The sequence below is a fragment of the Schistocerca serialis genome, chromosome 2 (assembly GCF_023864345.2).
Source record: "Schistocerca serialis cubense isolate TAMUIC-IGC-003099 chromosome 2, iqSchSeri2.2, whole genome shotgun sequence".
Classification (NCBI taxonomy): domain Eukaryota; kingdom Metazoa; phylum Arthropoda; class Insecta; order Orthoptera; family Acrididae; genus Schistocerca; species Schistocerca serialis.
Window position 1 is genome coordinate 948,588,107 of NC_064639.1, and position 21,361 is coordinate 948,609,467.

General features: G+C 38.6%; 1 protein-coding gene across 1 annotated transcript; it reads right to left on the reverse strand.

Annotated features, from left to right (window-relative positions):
- Positions 1-3,686: 3,686 nt before the first annotated feature.
- On the reverse strand, positions 3,687-19,113 carry LOC126458328 (NADH dehydrogenase [ubiquinone] 1 beta subcomplex subunit 10). The gene is made up of 4 exons (XM_050095287.1): positions 18,912-19,113; positions 18,613-18,748; positions 11,474-11,613; positions 3,687-4,092 (listed from the first exon to the last, which is right to left on the reverse strand). Exons 1-4 carry the CDS (start codon positions 19,000-19,002, stop codon positions 3,968-3,970), a joined length of 492 nt encoding a protein of 163 aa, XP_049951244.1. The 5' UTR covers positions 19,003-19,113; the 3' UTR covers positions 3,687-3,967.
- Between the last annotated feature and the right edge of the window lie 2,248 nt (positions 19,114-21,361).

The following is a 21,361-nucleotide window of genomic DNA, read 5'->3' on the forward strand; positions in this document are numbered from 1 at the left end:
ATTATTTGAAATATTGATCGATATTTTAAAATACTTAGCTTCACACAATCTGGCATTTACAGGGCATCAAGATTCCCTTAACATGAAAGATAGAGGAAACAGTAAAAATTTTGTAGACATATTTAAATTGTTATACAAATATGATCTAACACTAAAAGAGCACTTGCAATGAATTAACAAAAACCAACTTCGTCAGCATTATCTGAGCTATGACATACAAAATGAATTTATTACATTAACGACCAAATCTGTTGTCAACAAAATTAAAAACAGCGTCAAACAAGCAAAATATTATGCCTTCAAGCTCGACTGTACTAGGGGTTCTAGCTGTGTGGAACACATGTCAATAATTTTAATATTTTGTAATTCCTCAACTGGAGAACATTACTTTGGGTTTATTGTCATCACAGAAACGACAGGAGAGTATTTAACAAATGCATTTTAAAGGAACTAGAAAATAATGGCCTAGGCATCCACAACTGTCCTCAACAGGGATATGATAATGGTATCAATAGGGTTGGCATTAATAAAGAACAAGAATACTCAACATCAATCCACGAGCTTCGTTCATGCCGTGCAGGTGCCATTTTTGGAATTCCCTTCTGCAAGACACCGCTAACACTTCCACAACAGCTAAAAAGTTTTTCAGCTTCATCAATAAAGTTCATGTGCTTTTTACAAAATCAAGCAAGTGTTGTTGTTGTTGTTGTTGTTGTTGTTGTCTTCAGTCCTGAGACTGGTTTGATGCAGCTCTCCATGCTACTCTATCCTGTCCAAGCATCTTCATCTCCCAGTACTTACTGCAACCTACATCCTTCTGAATCTGCTTAGTGTATTCATCTCCTGGTCTCCCTCTACGATTTTTACCTTCCACGCTGCCCTCCAATGCTAAATTTGTGATCCCTTCATGCCTCAGAACATGTCCCACCAACCGGTCCCTTCTTCTTGTCAAGTTGTGCCACAAACTACTACTCTCCCCAATTCCATTCAACACCTCCTCATTAGTTAAGTGATCTACCCATCTAATCTTCAGCATTCTTCTGTAGCATCACATTTCGAAAGCTTCTATTCTCTTGTTGTCCAAACTATTTATCGTCCACGTTTCACTTCCATACATGGCTACACTCCATACAAATACTTTCAGAAACGACCTCCTCACACTTAAATCTATAAATCTATACCCCTAAGTGTGAGGCCTTTGGTTTTTTTTTTTAAGTTTGAGGCCATCTATACCCCTAGTGAGATAAGCCTCTACATCCTTACATTTATCCTCTAGCCATCCATGCTTAGCCATTTTGCACTTCCTGCCAATCTCATTTTTTAGACGTTTGTATTCCTTTTTGCCTACTTCATTTACTGCATTTTTATATTTTCTCCTTTCATCAATTAAATTCAATATTTCTTCTGTTACCCAAGGATTTCTACTAGCCCTCGTCTTTTTACCTACTTGATCCTCTGCTGCCTTCACTACTTCATCCCTCAGAGCTACCCATTCCTCTTCTACTGTATTTCTTTCCCCCATGCCTGTCAATCGTTCCCTTATGCTCTCCCTGAAACTCTGTACAACCTCTGGTTTAGTCAGTTTATCCAGGTCCCATCTCCTTAAATTCCCACCTTTTTGCAGCTTCTTCAGTTTTAATCAACAGTTCATAACCAATAGATCGTGGTCAGAGTCCACATCTGCCACTGGAAATGTCCTACAATTTAAAACCTGGTTCCTAAATCTCTGTCTTACCATTATATAATCTATCTGATACCTTTTAATCTCCAGGATTCTTCCAGGTATACAACCTTCTTTTATGATTCTTGAACCAAGTGTTAGCTATGATTAAGTTATGCTCTGTGCAAAATTCTACCAGACGGCTTCCTCTTTCATTTCTCTCCCCCCAATCCATATTCACCCACTATGTTTCCTTCTCTCCCTTTTCCTACTCTCGAATTTCAGTCACCCATGACTATTAAATTTTCGTCTCCCTTCACTACCTGAATAATTTCTTTTATCTCATCATACATTTCATCGATTTCTTCATCATCTGCAGAGCTAGTTGGCATATAAACTTGTACTACTGTAGTAGGCATGGGCTTCGTGTCTATCTTGGCCACAATAATGCGTTCACTATGCTGTTGGTAGTAGCTTACCCGCACTCCTATTTTTTATTCGTTATTAAACCTACTCCTGGCATTACCCCTATTTGATTTTGTATTTATAACCCTGTATTCACCTGACCAAAAGTCTTCTTCCTCCTGCCACCGAACTTCACTAATTCCCACTATATTTAACTTCAACCTAGCCATTTCCTTTTTAAATTTTCTAACCTACCGGCCCGATTAAGGGATCTGACATTCCACGCTCCGATCCATAGAACGCCAGTTTTCTTTCTCCCGATAAGCAAGTGTTGTGACCTTATAAAAACAAAATTAACATTAAAACTTCTATCTGAAACGCGATGGGAAAGTAGGATCGGAGCTGTAAAATCGATATTTTTGTGTGAGTGACCTGAAAAATAGAACTGACGATTCCAAAACTCTTAGCGACTATGAAGAAGTCTTGAAGGAAATGTTAACTTTTGAGTTAACTGTCACAGTACACATGTGGTATGGGATTTTACCATGTGTCAACAATATAAGCGAACTATAGAAACTGGTTCACGCTAACTTGAAAGTCGTTACTGATACTTTACTTTCATTTAGTGAATGGATTCAAGAACCCCATAACACAGGACTTGAAACAAGCATTGCAGAAGCTCCATTGTTTGTAAAAAAGCAGTTACAAAACTGAGTCTCAGTTTCAAGAAAAACAAATAGCACAGAAAAAACGAATGTTTGGTTATGAACAAATTGGTGAACCTATACTATCTGCTGAAATGCAGTACAGAGTCAGCTTTTTTAAAACAATGATAGACGCTGTAACAGTTGACACTGAATGTCTATTCAAAGCACTCAATGAATATTTTGAATGATTTGGTTTTATTTACAATATGAATTATTTGCAACTGTTATCCAAGGACAACCTTCGCTAACATTGTAATGATTTAGGTGCAATATTTCAAGAAGGTGAAAATAGCGACATACAGCCTTTTGTATTTTATGAGGAACTCCAACTTTTAAAATCCAACCTACAGGACTCAAAGACGCAAAACAGCATATTCAGTACAAATTAGAAAATAATTTGGAAGAAGTATATACAAATCTTAACATAACAATCAGAATAATGCTCACAGTTCCAGTCAGTACAGCCTCTGCCGAGAGAAGTTTCTCAAAGTTAAAATGGATTAAGACATACATCAGAAGCACGATTTACCAAGTAAGACTATCTGCATTGTCAGTACTATCAACTGAAGCAGAAATAGCGGCTGGTATCAATTACAATGTAATCTTTAAAAAATCAGTGATGCAAAAAGCCGGAAGTTTCATCTATTTTAATGTCTGGTTTGTTTAATGTAACTTGTCACTGCCATAATCTTTGTATATTATAAGAACAAAATGTCTGTATCATTATTATTAGTGTATAATTCAGCTCATTTAATTTAACATTTTCTTTCTGACTGCAAAGTGAAACGGGCCTAGCAAAGCTGATTCATCGCTGACGTTCTGTTTTCACCTAGTGCTGCCACTGATTACTGTCCTGTATGGTTCTGAGGGCTTTACTAAGAATGACATCAGAACCAAAAGAAACGTTAACACTCTTTTTCAGTTGCAAATGTTAGAATTTATGACAGACTCAAATATCTGTGATTTAATCTGCAAGAACAATACAGTACATACAAACACCCTATCATAATATGGCAACTGTACAGTCGGTACAAACAGTAATGAGCATAAGGCACATTATTTCAAAGGTCAAAGTCAATGTAAACTATTGTTTTAGCTATCAAATCAAGTATATTTATTATCATCATTTTGGTAACTCAAAACAACTTTATTAATAATTTACAACAAGAACTACACAACTGCACCAACACGTCACTTATGCCGGCACATTTGTTTCTCGCATCCCTGAACCCACTGGTCCATGTCTGCGCTCCCATACCATTCGGTGTTTCTGCTTCATGAAGGCATCTCTGACATCTCCAACGAATCCAAGGTCACCATCTGTGAGGAAGCCAAGTGCTGTTACGTACACTACCACAGGAAGTGCTACTGCATTTTGCATAACAAACTACCCTAATTAGCAACTAAATTAACACTAAAACATAACTTATGTCTGACACCAAACAATGAAGAATGTTACAGAAATATCTCTGTACTCATACTGTTTACAGCACACAGATTAACATCATCAGATCAAAGATCAAGATCAAACTGGTAACTCAATAAAATGTACATATTACTAACAATATCACATAATTTGAGTTCTAGGCAATATCCAACTTGTGCACATTGTGTTTGCAACAATACAACTAGCATGCATAAATAATGTTAATTTTTCCATTTAACATTGTCTGGCTACAACGACCCAGGAATTATTTATGAAGTTTAGTATGTTAATATGCATACACTACATATTTACTTAATATGTTATTTTACTAAATTTAAATGAAAACAGGTGTGAAACTTTATTTTTGTGGGCAAGTGCTTTTTGTAGAGCACTTACCCACAAAAGGCACAGATCCCGAGTTCGAGTCTCGGTCCAGCACACAGTTAATCTGCCAGAAAGTTTCATATCGGCACACACTCCATTGCAGAGTAAAAATTTCATTCTGAAAACAGGTATAGTGTATTTCACATGTTCCAAACCCATCTCATTACTATGGATCAACAGACTAAACATGTAACCTTAAAGGGAGAATGAAAGAAACTAACCCAAATGACCAAGATATTCAGATTCATAAGTTAATGAAATACAGACAGCTACCAACTGAATGGAAATCGTAAAACGAAAGGAAAACTTTAAACAAGCTCTTATACACAAGGATGGCTACAATTGTGAGAGAAGGGATACATCTTGAGGAAGAATGGGGAATAAATATAAATGAAAACGATAGATTGCTACTCACCATATAGTGGATATGTCGATTCACAGATAGACACAACAAAAAGACTGTTAAATAAGCAAGCTTTTGGCCAAATAGCCATCTTCCCAGTTAAATATCACTCACTCAAACACACACACACACACACACACACACACACACACACACAAAAACCACTGTCTCTGGCTGCCAAGGGCAGTTTGTGCTGATGAGAGAAGCAATCTGCGTGGTAGGATTAATGTGGAGGCTCAGACGGGGAGTGGGATGGATAGCAGGGAAGGGGTGAGAGATGGTAAAGTGCTGCTGCAATCAGGAGGCTGAACAGAGAGTGGGTGGGGGGTGGTGGGCAGAAAAGGAGAAGTAAGAAGACTGTGGGTGCACAGGTGGAACAGAGAGGGCTGTGTAGTGCTGGAGTGAGAACAGGGGGAGCTTTGTGCAATTCAGAAGAAACAATGTTGTATTGGGCAGCGTGCACAGCAACTCATTGGTCCAGCTGTTTCTTGGCCACAGTTTATCAGCAGCCATTCATGCGGACAGACAGCTTGCTGGTTGTCATGCCCATGTAGAATGCAGCACAGTGGTTGCAGCTTAGCTTGTAGATCACGTGACTGATTTCACATATAACCCTGCCTTTGATGAGACAGCTGATGCTTGTGACCTGACTGGGGTAGGTAATGGTGGGAGGATGTCTGGGGCAGGTCTTGCATCTAGGCATCAGAGATATGAGCCCATGAGGCAAGGTGTTGGAAGCAGAGGTTCCATCCCTAAACAACCACTGGAAGATTGCGATGCAAACAAATATATTACTTTAAATGTGTTCAATCCATACTTAGTTATGGCTTAAACCCCGGGAGACAAATGGACAGAATATATTATACTTACGCAAAAAGGGGGGGGGGGGCTGTACAAATTATCACAAAAAGCAGTAACAGTACTTATTGCACTGTGTCATTTACCAACTTGACTATACTGTGTGAATACACTTTGCAATCTGTGATCCACATCAAGAAAGAAATCGACTAGTATGCAATGAACAGGTCTCTACACGAACATGAACCCAGATCCAGCTACCACTTACACCTCACGAGGAAAAACAAAACAAAAACCCAAAATAGTGTGTCACACAATGGATTCAAATCGCACAATGAACTTCCACAATTTATCAGACTAAAGTGAAATACATGCCTTCTGGAATTCCTTAAAAATTAACTGTTAGAAAAATGTTTTAACACTATCAAGGATTACCTGAAATGATAAATTATGTTGACAATTATGCCAATAATTAACTGGTATGATTAAAAAGTATTCCACAACACATGCAACAGAGTAAAATAAGGGAAATATTGGGTACAAATATGTAACATACTAAAGCAAATAATGAATGTACCTATTTTGTCATCTGCATTCATATACATTTATGATTGTGTGTTTCTGTACTGTATATACTTGTGTGTTAAGGACATCCATACAATTCCTAATGTCTACAGGTGTTTGGATAAACAAATAAATAAATAAATAAATAAATACATAAAATAAAAAATATCTTGTTTAAATTATTCTCATCCTTCATGAACTCTTCCACATAGTTTGCAGTTTCTTCAGTTTTAATCTACAGCTCATAACCAATAGATTGTGGTCAGAGTCCACATCTACCCATGGAAATGTCTTACAATTTAGAACCTGGTTCCTAAAATTCTGCCTTACCATTATATGATCTATCTGAAACCTTCGAGTATCTCCAGGCCTCTTCCATGTCTACAACTTCTTTTATGATTCTTGAACCAAGTGTTAGCTATGATTAAGTTATGCTCTGTGCAAAATTCTACCAGGCGGCTTCCTCTTTCATTTCTTACCCTCATTCCATATTCACCTACTACGTTTCCTTCTCTTCCTTTTCGTACTACCGAATTACAGCAGTCACCCATGACCATTAAATTTTCGTCTCCCTTCACAATCTGAATAATTTCTTTTATCTCGTCATACATTTCATCAATCTCTTTGTCATCTGCAGAGCTAGTTGGCATATAAACTTGTACTACTGTGGTAGGTGTGGCCTTCGTGTCTATCTTGGCCACAATAATGTGTTCACTAAGCTGTTTGTAGTAGCTAACCCGCATTCCTATTTTTTTTATTCATTATTATACCTACTCCTGCATTACCCCTATTTGATTTTGTATTTATAACACTGTATTCACCTGACCAAAAGTCTTCTTCCTCCTGCCACCGAACTTCACTAATTCCCACTATATCTAACTTTAGCCTATCTATTTCCCTTTTTAAATTTTCTAACCTAACTGCCGAATTAAGGGATCTGACATTCCACACTCCGATCCGCATAACGCCAGTTTTCTTTCTCCTGTTAATGACGTCTTCTTGAGTAGTCCCCGCTCGGAGATCCGAATCGGGGACTATTTTACCTCCGGAATATTTTACCCAAGAGGACGCCATCATCATTTAACCATACAGTAAAGCTGCATGCCCTCGGGAAAAATTACAGCTGTAGTTTCCCCTTGCCTTCAGCCGTTCGCTGTACCACAACAGCAAGGCCGTTTTGGTTAGTGTTACAAAGCCAGATCAGTCAATCATCCAGACTGTTGACCCTACAACTACTGAAAAGGCTGCTGCCCCTCTTCAGGAACCACACGTTTGTCTGGTCTCTCAACAGATGTCCCTCTGTTGTGATTGCACCTATGGTACGGCTATCTGTATCGCTGAGGCACGCAAGCTTCCCCACCAACAGCAAGGTCCATGGTTCATGGGGAGGGGGATTTCAGTGTACACTTTGGTAAAGATTGCACTAAAGAGACAGAATTTATAAATTTAACGACCAGTTACTGACTGTTTGTAGACAACCATCTACCAACTAGAGGTGATGCCTGCCCTTATACTGGCCAAAAATCCATATAGTTAGGACTACAAGACGACTGTAGTTAACCCAATTATCTATGATACAAAACAAGTTAATAAGCAACCACCTGTTTCCTGGAATTCTAATTATGTATTCATAAAAGGGTCATAAATAAGGAAACATTAACTGCTTTTCAAACAGCACCATCAGCAGTAGCATGGCAGCCCAGACTACAGCAAATGGCATTTAAAGACTTCTTCCAGATCATAAAAACCAAATTTGACTATATCTATCTAAAGAACACCAAAAAATGTCCAGGAAACACATCAACTAATGTTTCCTTTTAAAAGTTGAATTATTTCTGTAAATATTAACAGTTCCAGTTTACTATAATGTATTCACCTATTTTGATACTCTCCTAAGAATTGATCATGGTAGTGTGTATTATATTCAAATGTTTTATGTTTTTCATGTTATATTTTCTGACTTGTTCCAAACCCACGAGTATCAACTCATCTTTAGGTCTATGGAACAAACACTGAATCTAATCTAATTCATAAATTCTTATACGCCTTCTGATAGAATATATATGGAATGTCCACGGGAAGTTTTCAAGAAAATTGTCTATAAAACTGCTGACATATTAACTACGGTAATTAATAAGTGTTTCTCTGTTGTTATTTTCGGACGTTCAGAAACTTACATGGACAGTACCTGTTTGTAAAAAGAGTGACCCAGGCATGGGAGCAAGCTTCAAACAAACCTCAATAATTCCAGTCTTTGCTGAAGTCATTGAGACTGCAATAAAAGACCAAATCCCAAATTACTTTGAAATTAATGAACCCTTTACAGATGCACAGCACAGTTTCTGGAAACACAAGTCTTCAACAATAACAACACAAGGTCCGATTACTAGGATAAAGCACAGTTTTGAAGAAAAATAATCTTTAACACTAACAACTTCATGACTTAAGTAAGGTGTATGACTGCATTCCTCATATGGTCCTTCCAAACAATCTGAACCTGGCAACCCTCATTTCTTATTTAGAAAACACAAGGCAGAATGTATCTGTCTAATATTATATGCACAGGGTTCAGTAATGGACCATTCTTTTTCCAAGTTTTTGTAAATGATTTAAGCTCTCACAGACAGTTCTTGCAGTTTGCAGATGACACAATTTTGTACTCAAAACACACCAGTGCTTGCATAGCTCAAGAAGAAGCAGATATTTTGTTTGGTGTGACAAAGGAATGGTTTGCTATAAACAAAATGAAGATCAATGAAGACAAAATCCAAAAATTGGTATGTAGCCTTAGTGGCAAAGGACAACTGAACTGTGAATGGGCTGTGAAACTTCTGTGTTTTACGGGGATAGTAAACTTTGGCAACGACACGCCGTGCAGGATACTTTCCGGCACTGGATCAGACTCTGAATGTGGCTCTCCAGCAGGGATACGACTTCCTCAAATCCTGCCCTGAAATGAGATCCATCCTTCATGAAATCCTTCTCACTCCACCAAGAGTGTCTTTCCACTGTCCACCTAACCTTCGTAACCTCTTGGTTCATCCCTATGAAATCCCCAAACCACCTTCCCTAACCTCTGGCTCCTACCCCTGTAAACGCCCCCGGTGTAAAACCTGTCCCATGCACCCTCCCACCACCACCACCTACTCCAGTCCTGTAACCCAGAAGGTGTACACGATCAAAGGCAGAGCCACATGTGCAAGCACCCACTTTATTTACCAACTGACATGACTACAATGTGAAGCCTTCTATATGGGAATGACCAGCAACAAACTGTCCATTCGCATGAACAGACACAGGCAGACAGTGTTTGTTGGTAATGAGGATCACCCCGTGGTTAAACATGCCTTGGTGCACAGCCAGCACATCTTGGCACAGTGTTACACCGCCCGGGTTATCTGGATACTTCCCACTAACACCAACCAGTCAGAACTCCGGAGATGGGAACTTGCCCTTCAGTATATCCTCTCTTCTCGTTATACGCCAGGCCTCAACCTCAGCTAATTTCAAGTTGCCGCCGCTCATATCTCACCTGTCTTTCAACAACATCTTTGCCTCTTTACTTCCGCCTCGACTGACATCTCTGCCCAAACTCTTTGCCTTTAAATGTCTGCTTGTGTCTGTGTATGTGCGGATGGATGTGTGTGTGCGCGCGCGCGAGAGTGTATACCTGTCCTTTTTTTCCCCCTAAGGTAAGTCTTTCCGCTCCCGGGATTGGAATGACTCCTTACCCTCTCCCTTAAAACCCACATCCTTTTGTCTTTCCCTCTCCTTCCCTCTTTCCTGACGAAGCAACCATTGGTTGCGAAAGCTAGAATTTTGTGTGTATGTATGTGTCTGTTTGTGTTTCTATCGACCTGCCAGCGCTTTCGTATGGTAAGTCACATCAGGTGCGCTGGCTCTCTGCGCGCGAGTGGGGGCAGGAAGTTCTGACGTCATGGTGCTTGATAACTGTGTCGAGAGGCAGCAGCATGTTCATTCGACTCGAGGCAGCCGCACGAAGCATACAGCCATGCCGTACCTAAATCTCATTATGTTATTACATAAAAACATAAAAAGTTATGTAACGGTCATACTATGTCCCGATCCTGCATCCGAAACTGTGTGTTATGAAAGGAAGAGAGAAAAGCAAAGTATGAGCTCGTGAGACGAACTTCTTGAGGAACAATACTGGAGTGACGAAGATAGACAGGTTAAGAAATGGGAGGACCAGAGAGTTAATGAAGGTGGAACCATAACAGGAGGAGATAGAGAAATACAGGCCGAGATGGTATGGACATGTTAAGCGAATGGAGGAGAAGAGGACATCTGGGATAATACACGAGATGAAGCTGGAAGGAAAGAGACCAAGAGGAAGACCGAGAGACAGATGGATGACCGAGAGACAGATGGATGAAAGGAGTGAAGGAATGAGTCCTGAATAAAGGAGAAGACTGGAACAAGGTGAAGACTCAGAGATGGTGTCAAGACAGAAGACAATGGAGAGGTTTACGTTCCAGACAGACCTGGTCAGAGGCTGGAAACTGTCCAAGATGATGATATTAAGTATTATACTATACTTATGCTAACTTGTTACTGTATTAGAATTGTGCATAATCTCAACTTAGTAACACTGACACAGTCTGTCCAGTCATGACTGAAGAATAGCATAGGTATAGTGATAAAAGTTAATCAAAAAAATTCTCTTGGCCGCAGATGGTAGTGGTCATTTATTTGGGTGCCCACATAAAAACTGGGTCTTATGCATCCGTTAAGTCTCCCCTGACCATGGCGGGTTCTCAACTTCACCCCTTTTCCTAAACCTCAACAGCACTTTTCCTTCATCCTCCCTTCCCTCCCACCTTTCTGCCAGAAGGAGCCACTGGCTCCAAAAGCTTCCAAACTATAATACCTTTTATATGTGCATTCTGTCACTGCTTGGTGAGTAGATTTTTTTATCAACCTAATTACATGAAATAGGCTTTGAGATTGTTTTCTCCAGTTTAGGCTGAAATACATTTCCACTCAATAACATTTTCAAATTGGGCAATACAAAAACAAAAAGCTATGTCCGATGTTAATGATATATTTACTATTCAAGAGCATATTTAAATAAAGTTATGGGAAAGCAGTAATATTAAACTCACATTTAATGAACCAATTTTCTGCAGCCTTGTTGTACTGATCCAGAAGCAGTTTACATTTAGGCACATGATCTGGAGTTTCATAATGCACACAATCTTCATACCTCTGTCTCAGTATGCTCAAGATTTCACTCTCCACCATTCTAGAAGAAATAATACATTCCTTGTTGAATTTCACATGCCAGACACAGAAGAATGATAAGGTGAGCACAAGCTGAGCATCCTTAAAGTTAAATATAATTCCATACATAATTTAATTTAGGTATAACTGCAAGCATAACCTTTTATTAATTCCCTCAAAGACCACATGCTGTGCCTCTATTTCAGAACAGAAACCATTATTAAAGCAACTACTCCAAACTGGTGGTGCAACTCAACATCAGGAGGTAGTTCAAATCATATAATATTTTTAAAATGTTGCTATCTTGCTTTCAGCTGTTTGCATTTTATTTCACGATTGCAGTTGCAGCATTAAGAGATTTTCAAGCATAAGATTTTGACATACAGGTTTATGTTACGCATTTATGTCAAAACCCTGCACCTGAAAATGGCTCAATGTCGAAATTTCAACCATAAAACAAAAATTTAACAGCTAAAAGCAAGATGGCTACATTTAAAAACTTTATAGAAGTTGTGCACCTATATTACAAGGAAGTGATACATTATTTTAGCATGAGTGGTGATGTGATAAGCAAATAACTATGTGCAAGAGACAAAGTAATGTTGATAACCATTACCACCACTATCCATCCATTAGGAAATGCAACAGCTGACAAAATCATCACAACTTCTCACTTGATTGTAAACAGCGCATAGAATTAAGTGTTTTAAAGGAAAGGTTTTATACCACACTCTTGCCTCTCAATTGTCCACACTCACTGGCACAGACGGGCAAACAGCTGACGCACGGGCAGTCAGGTCATAGCCCATGCCATCCTCCTGGATTCTCTGTGAGGTAGCCAAATACATCACATATGTGCAGTATGCCTGCAAATGGACTGCCTATACCAGATGCTCCCGCCTGAAGATGGAATGGGGCCATCGGGGGTGCCATGCCGTATGGGGCTGCATTGGAACATCCTGTTCTATACCACACCACAGATTGTGAGATAATAGTGCCACACCTATGCACTGCTTAATCTTTGCCTTTTGAAAGCTATCACACAATCAGAGAATTGTGTCACAATGTCACTTTAGAACAAATTATTGCATTTTGCGATATTTTATTCTTTCTTCCTTTAATAGCCTAAAATAATTATTTGTTGCTCATTACCATGATGTGTTGTCATGATTTGTTATTAGGTTCTACATACTCTGTATGTATTTATAGATACCTTTTTCAATCAAGAGATGTACCACTTTTGTAATTTGGTCATGGGTGCATGGCATGTAGACCAAAGGTCAACGCAATAAAATAAAATCGAAGAATATGGACCCTGCACACATTACCCGATTTTTACAAAAATAAAATCAAAGAACATGGACTCTGTGCACAATAACTGGTTTTTAAGGCTTAAATATTATGAAAGCTTGGCACACTGCAAAGTGAGCTAAAACAAAGTTAGTAAATAAATCAACAGGACACAAATGATGTACCCAAAACTCCTCATGAACAACATAGAACAGACATTTGGAAACATATTGCAGCAGCCACATTTCTCAATTTTGGCCTTATCGCCTATTGTGTAGCAGTTGCTTGCACCCAGCTGCCACATTGCATGTACACTGCAGTAGCAAAAATGTGGAGATGGTTTTGAATGGTAATGCTTCTCACATATTTTAATGCAATCCAGCTGCATTCATGACTGATCTCTTGCATTATGGTTCATACAATGGTATTAATTTTCTGGGCTTGCTGATGACAACAGCTGCCGTTCACTTGTTATAATGGAAGAACAGCTCATAGGCACTGACGTTTTATTCAAATCACTGTCCTCACAACAGACAATAAATTATATGTTGCAGGAATCTTAACACTTCTAACAAGCCTCGTGCCTGCACAACTTTGGAGATGATGTGTGCTAGAAATCTAGTACTGGTAATTTGACTGTGGTGAAATGTGTCATATTCTCACTTCTTACCCATTCTGTGACAGTGACAATTTAGATTACTTTTAGATGGAATGGATGATGCTTGAGGTCTTAAAGTCAGATATACAGTGGTAACTGGAGCCACAGCACAAGAACATGGAAGGAAACTGGCCTCGCTCTTCTTAAAGAAACCACCCCAACATTTGCCTTTAGCAATTTGAGAAAACCACAAAAAAGCTAATTCACATTGGCCAGAAGGTATCTGAACTTTTTTCCTCGCAAATAAAGTCTAATATCTTAAAACTTAACCTTACGAGAACTACACTGTGAGTAATGGCGCATAATTATTCTTTTTCTTGTGCCTGTGTTCCATATCCATACTGGGTCAGCACGGTTATATGAACTGTAGCAGTTACCGCATAAGGTAATTTTAGGGTGAATTTGTGGCAGTGGATGGCAGCCATAACTGTAGGTCAGGTGCGGGCTTGTTGATGATAACTTTGTGCAATGTGAAGTAGCACAGTATGTCGGGCTGACATGGATGCAAGAGTTGCCAAAATGGCATGCTCAGCAGGACTGCAAGTAACTCTTGCCACAAACCACCACTGAAATCAGCGCACTGGCACTAATCTAGTATGTGTCAATACATGACTTGAAGAGGTATATTTGCAAAACATATGCGCACTGCTAAGTATAAATAGGAGGAAGTCAAGTAATGCTAGTGTCTTTAGTGTTACAGCTCTCATTGACGATGGAGCTGTGCCACATGGGCGGCCACATGAAGCTTCTGATGGGGGACCACAGTTCCAGATTGCATGGGACTCCAAGCTAGCCAGGAGCAGGCCAGACCAGGCCTCCTAGCAGCTTGGTTGAGTCCTGCCTGTAGGCAGGGGATTGCATCCCAGCTGCTCCAGAGGACATCCACCCAACAGCATACGCCTTCCACCATCTCAGGGAGCAGATCAGCAGGGCGTCAGTGCCACTTGTCACTGGAGGCCAGCGTACAACTGCCATCAAAGAGTTCATTGCTGAGGTAGTGTGTCTCGCTGGGGCTGTCACAACTGGACCACAGGCAACAGAGCTGTATCCACAGCAAAGTACATCGACCAAACAGCCACGAGAGCGGAATTCGACACGAGTGCAATGATGGACACCTGTACTGTCTGGGGCAAAAGAGAAAAAAATTTTTACAGTTTGGCCCAGCTTCTCTCTGTAGCTGTGCACTGCCCTGTGCCCCGGCCCACAGCCTACACCCCAGCATCCCCGTACCTCTGGTGACTTCAGAATGGATCTGACGTGTTATATTTAAAGGGTGTCTGGACGCCTTCCAGTCACCACTCCGATGTTATCTATTACTCTAAATTTTAAAATTTCTAGACAGAATGTGATGTAATTTCTAGACAGCATGTAATGTTAATTTTGTGTCCATCTCATCTTTAGCATTTTCCTACAGCATCATATTTAAGAAGCTTCTGTTGTGTTCTTGACTGAACTGTTTATTGCTCACATTTCTCTTCCAAACAAGGCTTCATTCCAGGCAGATATTTTCAGAAGAGACTTCTTAACTTTGAAATCTATATTCAAAGTTAGAAAATTTCTCTTCCACTTTTCTTGCCACAACCAAGTAGAACAGCTCATCTACTGTTAGTGTCTCATTTCCTAATCTAATTCCCTCAGTATCACCCAATTTAATTGGACTACATTCCATTACCCTTCTTTTGCTTTTGTTAATTATCATCTTATATCCTTCTTTCAAAACACTGTCTATTCTGTTTAACCGCTCTTCCAAATTCTTTGGAGCCTCTGACAAAATTACATGGTCACAGCTTTTATTTCTCCTTACTTGAACAGTAATTCCCTTCCCAAATTTCTGCTTTATTTCCTTTACTGCTTGCTCCTTGTATAGATTGAACAACATCTGGTCTCATCGCCTCCTCTAGCACTGCTTCGCTTTCATGGCCCTCAACTCATAACTGCCATCTGTTCTCTGCACAAGTTGTATTCACCATTTCACTCCCTGTATTTTATCCTTGCCACCTTCAGAATTTCAAAGTGTGTATACCAGTCAAAAAGGAATCCACTTCCCCGAGTTTGGCTTCTACCATGTTCTCCATTCTTCCATAAAGAATTTGATTTAATATTTAGCAACCATGACTTATTAAACTGATAGTTCAGCAACACTCAGACCTGTCAGCATCTGCTTTCTTTGTAATTGGAATTATTACTCTCTTGTTAAACCATCTCTTACATCTTGCACACCAGGAGGAATAATTTTCTCATGGCTGGCTCTCCCAGGGATATCAGTAGTTCTGATGGAATGTCCTCTACTCCAGTGGCCTTTTATTGACTTAGGTCTTTCAGTGTCCTGTCAAATTATTCTTGCAATATCTCCCATCTCTTCCTCATCTATGTCCTCTTCTCTTTGTTTAGCACTGATTTTACATCTGAGCTCTTTATGGTCATTACATGGTTCTCTTTTCTCCAAAGGCCTCTTTAGTATTCCTGTAGATGGTATCAATCTTTCTCCTAGTGACATATGCTTTAATGTCCTTACATTTGCCCTCTAGCCATTCCTGTTAGCCATTTTGCACCTCCTATCAATCTCGTTTTTTAGACATTTCCGTATCACCTTACAAATGCCAGACAATCTACTTCTATTTTAAATCTTCTTAATTTTATCCGTTTTTACTACAGTTTTTGTCATCTTGTTCCTATATCCCTTGCTACCTTTCCAAATTCAAAGTGAAAGAAATCCCAATGTCTTTGTCGAATGCCTGTTCATATTACCAACAGTTGCAAAATCCATGCACGAATTTCACTTGTTCCAGTGAAAATTTCTTCTGACAAAGTCTTGGTACTCTTTACTCAGATGAAGCTAAGCTTGTAGGTGGTAAATAGGACACTAGGTTAATACTGACCACACAGAGGGTGATACTGTATAATGGAAGTGGAAAGATGAATAGCTATGTGATACAGCACTTGCTAAGCTAAATTTGAACACTCCTGATAAAGTCAAGAGAAATTTTATTAGCCTGGTGGCACCTATTTTGCCATTACACAGTAGTGGTTCAAAGCGCCACTTCATCTGAAAGGTTCCATATTGAAATTTAATTGTCACACAGAAATTCCTTGTCCAGTTACATGAGACAGCTGCACAAGATATTACCAATATGGTACTCTTTCTAATGCTAAAATGTAATTGTTTGGATTAAGACAATACAAGAATATCACCAATGTTTACATAACATGAGATCCACAATTTTAACACACGTTAGTCCACGATCTGCAACTCTATGGTGAATAGTTCAATTTTTTCAGATCATAACCCTGTTCTCTAGAGCTCCTGTATAAAAATAAAGTAGAAGCCCCAACCTTTGACAGCAATACTGATTTGTTTAAACAATAAGGACCATAAAACCATTCTCTTCAGTAACATTACTGCATGGCAACATTGGAGGTTAGCAGTTCCTGACCAATCAATTATTTTGGAAGGAAAATAAATTGAGAAGTGTTTGTTGACATTCTGAGAGAAATTTTCAGTATTTTCACAAAGACAAAAATTTAGATACGGTTCTCCTTAAAACACTGTGTCGCATTTAAAAGTTCAATTTACTAATAATATTGTACTGGACTGATCCATGATATTGTATGTAGTAAAGCCAATGAAAAAGATAAATCCCCGAGTGTTAATGTTACGGAGGGGCGTGTAAGACTGGTACCATAGTAATATTTTTTTAGAATGTGTTAGAAACATATCAGTGAACAAAATTAGTCACATTATGAATTTTGGTTCCAGCTTTAACATGATACCAATCACAGTAATAATTGGCTGTCAATAACTGGAGCATCTTGTCGTAAGTATGGGGTCCCAAGGGAAATTAAAAGCATGAACAAACAACAATAGTTACAGAAGCTGTCCAAGCGGGCACTCCAATAGCTACTGCAGCCAAAGATTATGGTGGGCCAGTGGGTAACATTGTGATACAGACTAAGTGACTCAAGACCCAAATTATTTAAGTTAAGTCCTTCAAACATATGGATGAGAATGAAGAAAATATTCCAGTCCAGTGGCTTTTGTCAACTACAACAGAGCACTATCCAGTAACAAAAGAAATAGCCTACTGCTGGGCAGTGTACAGCAAATAATTAGTAAAATGAGAAGACAAAATCAATTTACTAACAAAAGACTAGACACAATGGTCACACCATTTTTGAATAAGGGAGGGAAAAAAAACACATCCTCTTTTAAATGACAAAAATTTGACTATTCCCACGGAAATGTCACTGAGCAACAAATTTGTAACTGGTTTGCAGAAATAGAATAGCCTTTGAAAAAAACAAACAGAAAATTACAAAACTTGAGCTTTCGATTTAGATTTGAGTGCACTTTTTTTTTCAATTTTTTTTTTCCCCTCATAAAGGGAGGAAATGATCACATGTATGAGGAATAAAGTTGTATACAGTGTTGCTAATGATGGTAACGAAAAAGCTGACTACACCTTTAACAGCAAAGCTACTGGTAAGCTTGCTCCACTTACAACTGTTATTTCATTTGAAAGAACTGGTAGTGCAACAGCTAACAGCATACAAAGAGTGAGGGGTAGTGGTCAAGCACAACGCTCTGTTTTGCCCGGAAGTGTCCAATCAGAAGACTTCTGTCGCAGAGTGAAAATTCATTACAGAAATAAGTTGTGAATCTTTTAAGAAATACACAAATCTCCTCACTATACTGTCAAAGAGTGGTGTTTCTGCCTTGATAAAGAACATAAATAGGGAGTCTCAGCACGAGGATGCAAATGTTGATAAATTATATTTTAACAATATTATACGGCTATCAATTTACACAAAACACTGGTATGGGTGAAAATGCAGATTTGTACAGCTCCCTTTCTCAATTCAACATTATCCAATGACTCCTATTAGATTGTTAGGATGTGTTTCAATGTTATTCATGATAAGTGTTCCGTTCTTTATGTGTCTGGGATAGAGTCTTGTTTGGAAGTGAAATGTGGGCAATAAACAGTATGGCTAAGCAGAAAGATAAGATTTTGAAATTTGTTGTTATAGAAGAATGCTATGAAGTGTGTGTGTAATGCTTTGCGACATACATACTTGTCTCTCTTGAACTGTGCATTAGCCTCTAAGTAGCACACAGCGTCGTCCGTATAGCATTCATCTATTGTTGGGACACGTCTCATTTTACGATGATACCAATAATAAGTGGGTCGATTTGGTTCGACTACCTTTTCTAGAAAAATAAATAATAATTATTTTTCATTATATGGGAAATACATAAAATTATGCAAAATTTACTGCCTGTAAATCCAATTCCCTACCAAACAACAAACTAATCTAACATTATTTGCATTGTTATTAATGTCAAAACAAATGCGCAAGATTATTTCGAATACCTCTAAACCATATTACGGGGCCTTCAACTACTGATGAAACTGCATTAGCAAATCTTTGCATCGGATTTCTTCCTGGTGGATTGTCACCCATTATAATTTGATTTGTGCACACTATCCTACACTTTAACCCCACACCTTCAACTTCCACCTTCACCTACTGGTCTCCTGCAGACGATCCGCAGATGTTACGTAATAATTACACTGTAGGTCCAGAGGTGTTACAAACAGAGTAGTGGCGTTCGTATTTTTTGAGTGCTTATTTGATAATAAATCTGTCGTATTAAATTCCTTCATTGACTGGAACTTGTATGAATAGAAAACTCTGGAAGTTGATGATACTAAACACTCTGTCTTCTCATATATTTAATATACACATATTTTTATTTCGAAAACCGTCTTATATGTCGCCGACATATTTTAGTAGATAATTTTGTACACAACTATTCACGGAATTTGTGTGCAAATAATATGTTTCCAAGATCTCTGCATTTGCAGGACTGGAAGAAATTCATTAAACTTGATTTTGTTCGAGGAAGACTGAATTACACCACAAAACAAAGTAAACTTTAGTTCCATAAGCAATAACCTAAAGAGGCCTGCAAGGAAGACAGGCCGCGGCGCGTACGTCACGGGGGTAGGCCGAGCTCGCTCGCTCAACTCAGCAGAAAAACTGCGTTTCTACACCTGCTAACTCGTAACTGCATGTGTATGTACAAACAAGAATTGCATCTTCTACTGGAACCCATTATTATGAAACCTGAAACAGTGAAACATTATAAAAACTACTGCACTGTATTAAGAAAAGTCATTAAAAAAGTCCAGAAGCATGTGCATTATGTCTGAGATTAGCACATCTGATAATAAAATTAAAACAATTTGGAATATTGTTAAAAGGGAAACAGGGCAACCGAGAGCACAGGAAGACTGTATTTCTATCAAACACAAAGAAGTCAGAAGCAGAAAACATTTTTGACAATCATTTTTTAAGTGTTGTAGAGAAAATAGGATCCATTTATTCATTAGAAAATGCAAAGCAGTTCATGCAAGAGGCAGTTTCTATGCAATTAGTTCATGCAAGAGGCAGTTTCTATGCAATTTGATAAACTGAAATTCAACCCACTCCTACTAAAACTACGAAAATAATAAATTCACTCAAAAGTAAAGGCTCACATGGAATTGGTGGCATTTCCAACAGATTACTAAAAGCATGTTCCCAACAAATAAGTAGGATTCTCAGCCACATACGTAGTAACTCACTGAAACAGGGCATTTTTCCAGATAGACTGAAATACGCTATTCTTAAGCCATTGCATAAAAAAAGAGGATAGGTCTGATGCTAACAACTACCGCCCAATCTCACTTCTGACAGCTTTATCCAAAATTCTTGAAAAAGTAATGTATTCAAGAGTAGCATCACAAATTTGTAAAAATGAAGTACTAAGAAAATGTCAGTTTGGTTTTCAGAAAGGCTTTTCAACAGAAAATGCTACTTATGTTTTCACTGATCAAATACTGAATCCATTGAACAACAGAACATCACCCATTGGGATATTTTGTGATCTCTCAAAGGCTTTTGATTGTGTGAATCATGAAATTCTTCTAGATAAGCCTAAGTAGTGTGGTATGAGAGGGACAGTGCACAAATGGTTTAATTCATACTTACCTGGAAGAATGCAGAAGGTCGAAATTATCCATCTTCAAAGATCAGCAGAGTCGTCTAACAGGGGAGGTATCAAGAATGGTGTCCCACAGGGTTCAGTCTTGGGTCCGTTATTGTTCTTAGTATATATTAACTACTTACCACTTCATGTAGATGCAAAGCTATTTCTTTTTGTTGGTGATATACGTTTAGCAATCACACCCAACAAGCAAGAATCAGCTGAGGAAATTGTGAATAATGTCTTTCAGAAAATTATTAAGTCATTCTCTGCAAATGGACTCTCACAGAATTTTGAGAAAACACATTTTATACTATTCTGTACAGTAAATGGCATGACACTATTGATAAATATAGACTATGAGCAGAAGTGTGTTGCTAAGGCAGAATACCCAAAATTTCTGGGCGTGTGCATTGATGAGAAACTGAACTGGAAGAAACACATCGATGATCTGCTGAAACGGCTAGGTTCAGCTACTTATGCCATTAGGGTTATTCCAAATTTTGGTGATAAACATATCAGTAAATTAGCCTACTATGCCTATTTTCATTCACTGCTTTCATATGGCATCGTATTTTGGGGCAATTCGTCATCAAGAGAGAAAGTATTCATTGGACAAAAGTGTGTAATCAGAATAATAGCTGGAGCCCACCCAAGATCACCTTGCACACATTTATTTAAGGAACTCTGGATACTCACTGTACCTTCGCAATACATATATTCACTTATGAAATTTGTCATTAATAACCCATCTCAATTAAAAAATAACAGCGAAGTGCGTAGCTACAACAC

What these genes read in the sequence shown, in the direction of transcription:
- LOC126458328 (XM_050095287.1), bottom strand. Translation starts at nt 19,002, where the DNA reads ATGGGTGACAATCCACCAGGAAGAAATCCGATGCAAAGATTTGCTAAT. An exon ending in GCACAGTTCAAGAGAGACAA is followed by an intron (nt 11,614 to 18,612) that starts GTATGTATGTCG and finishes TATTTCTTCTAG; the next exon opens with AATGGTGGAGAGTGAAATCT. An exon ending in AGAAAATTGGTTCATTAAAT is followed by an intron (nt 4,093 to 11,473) that starts GTGAGTTTAATA and finishes GCTTCCTCACAG; the next exon opens with ATGGTGACCTTGGATTCGTT.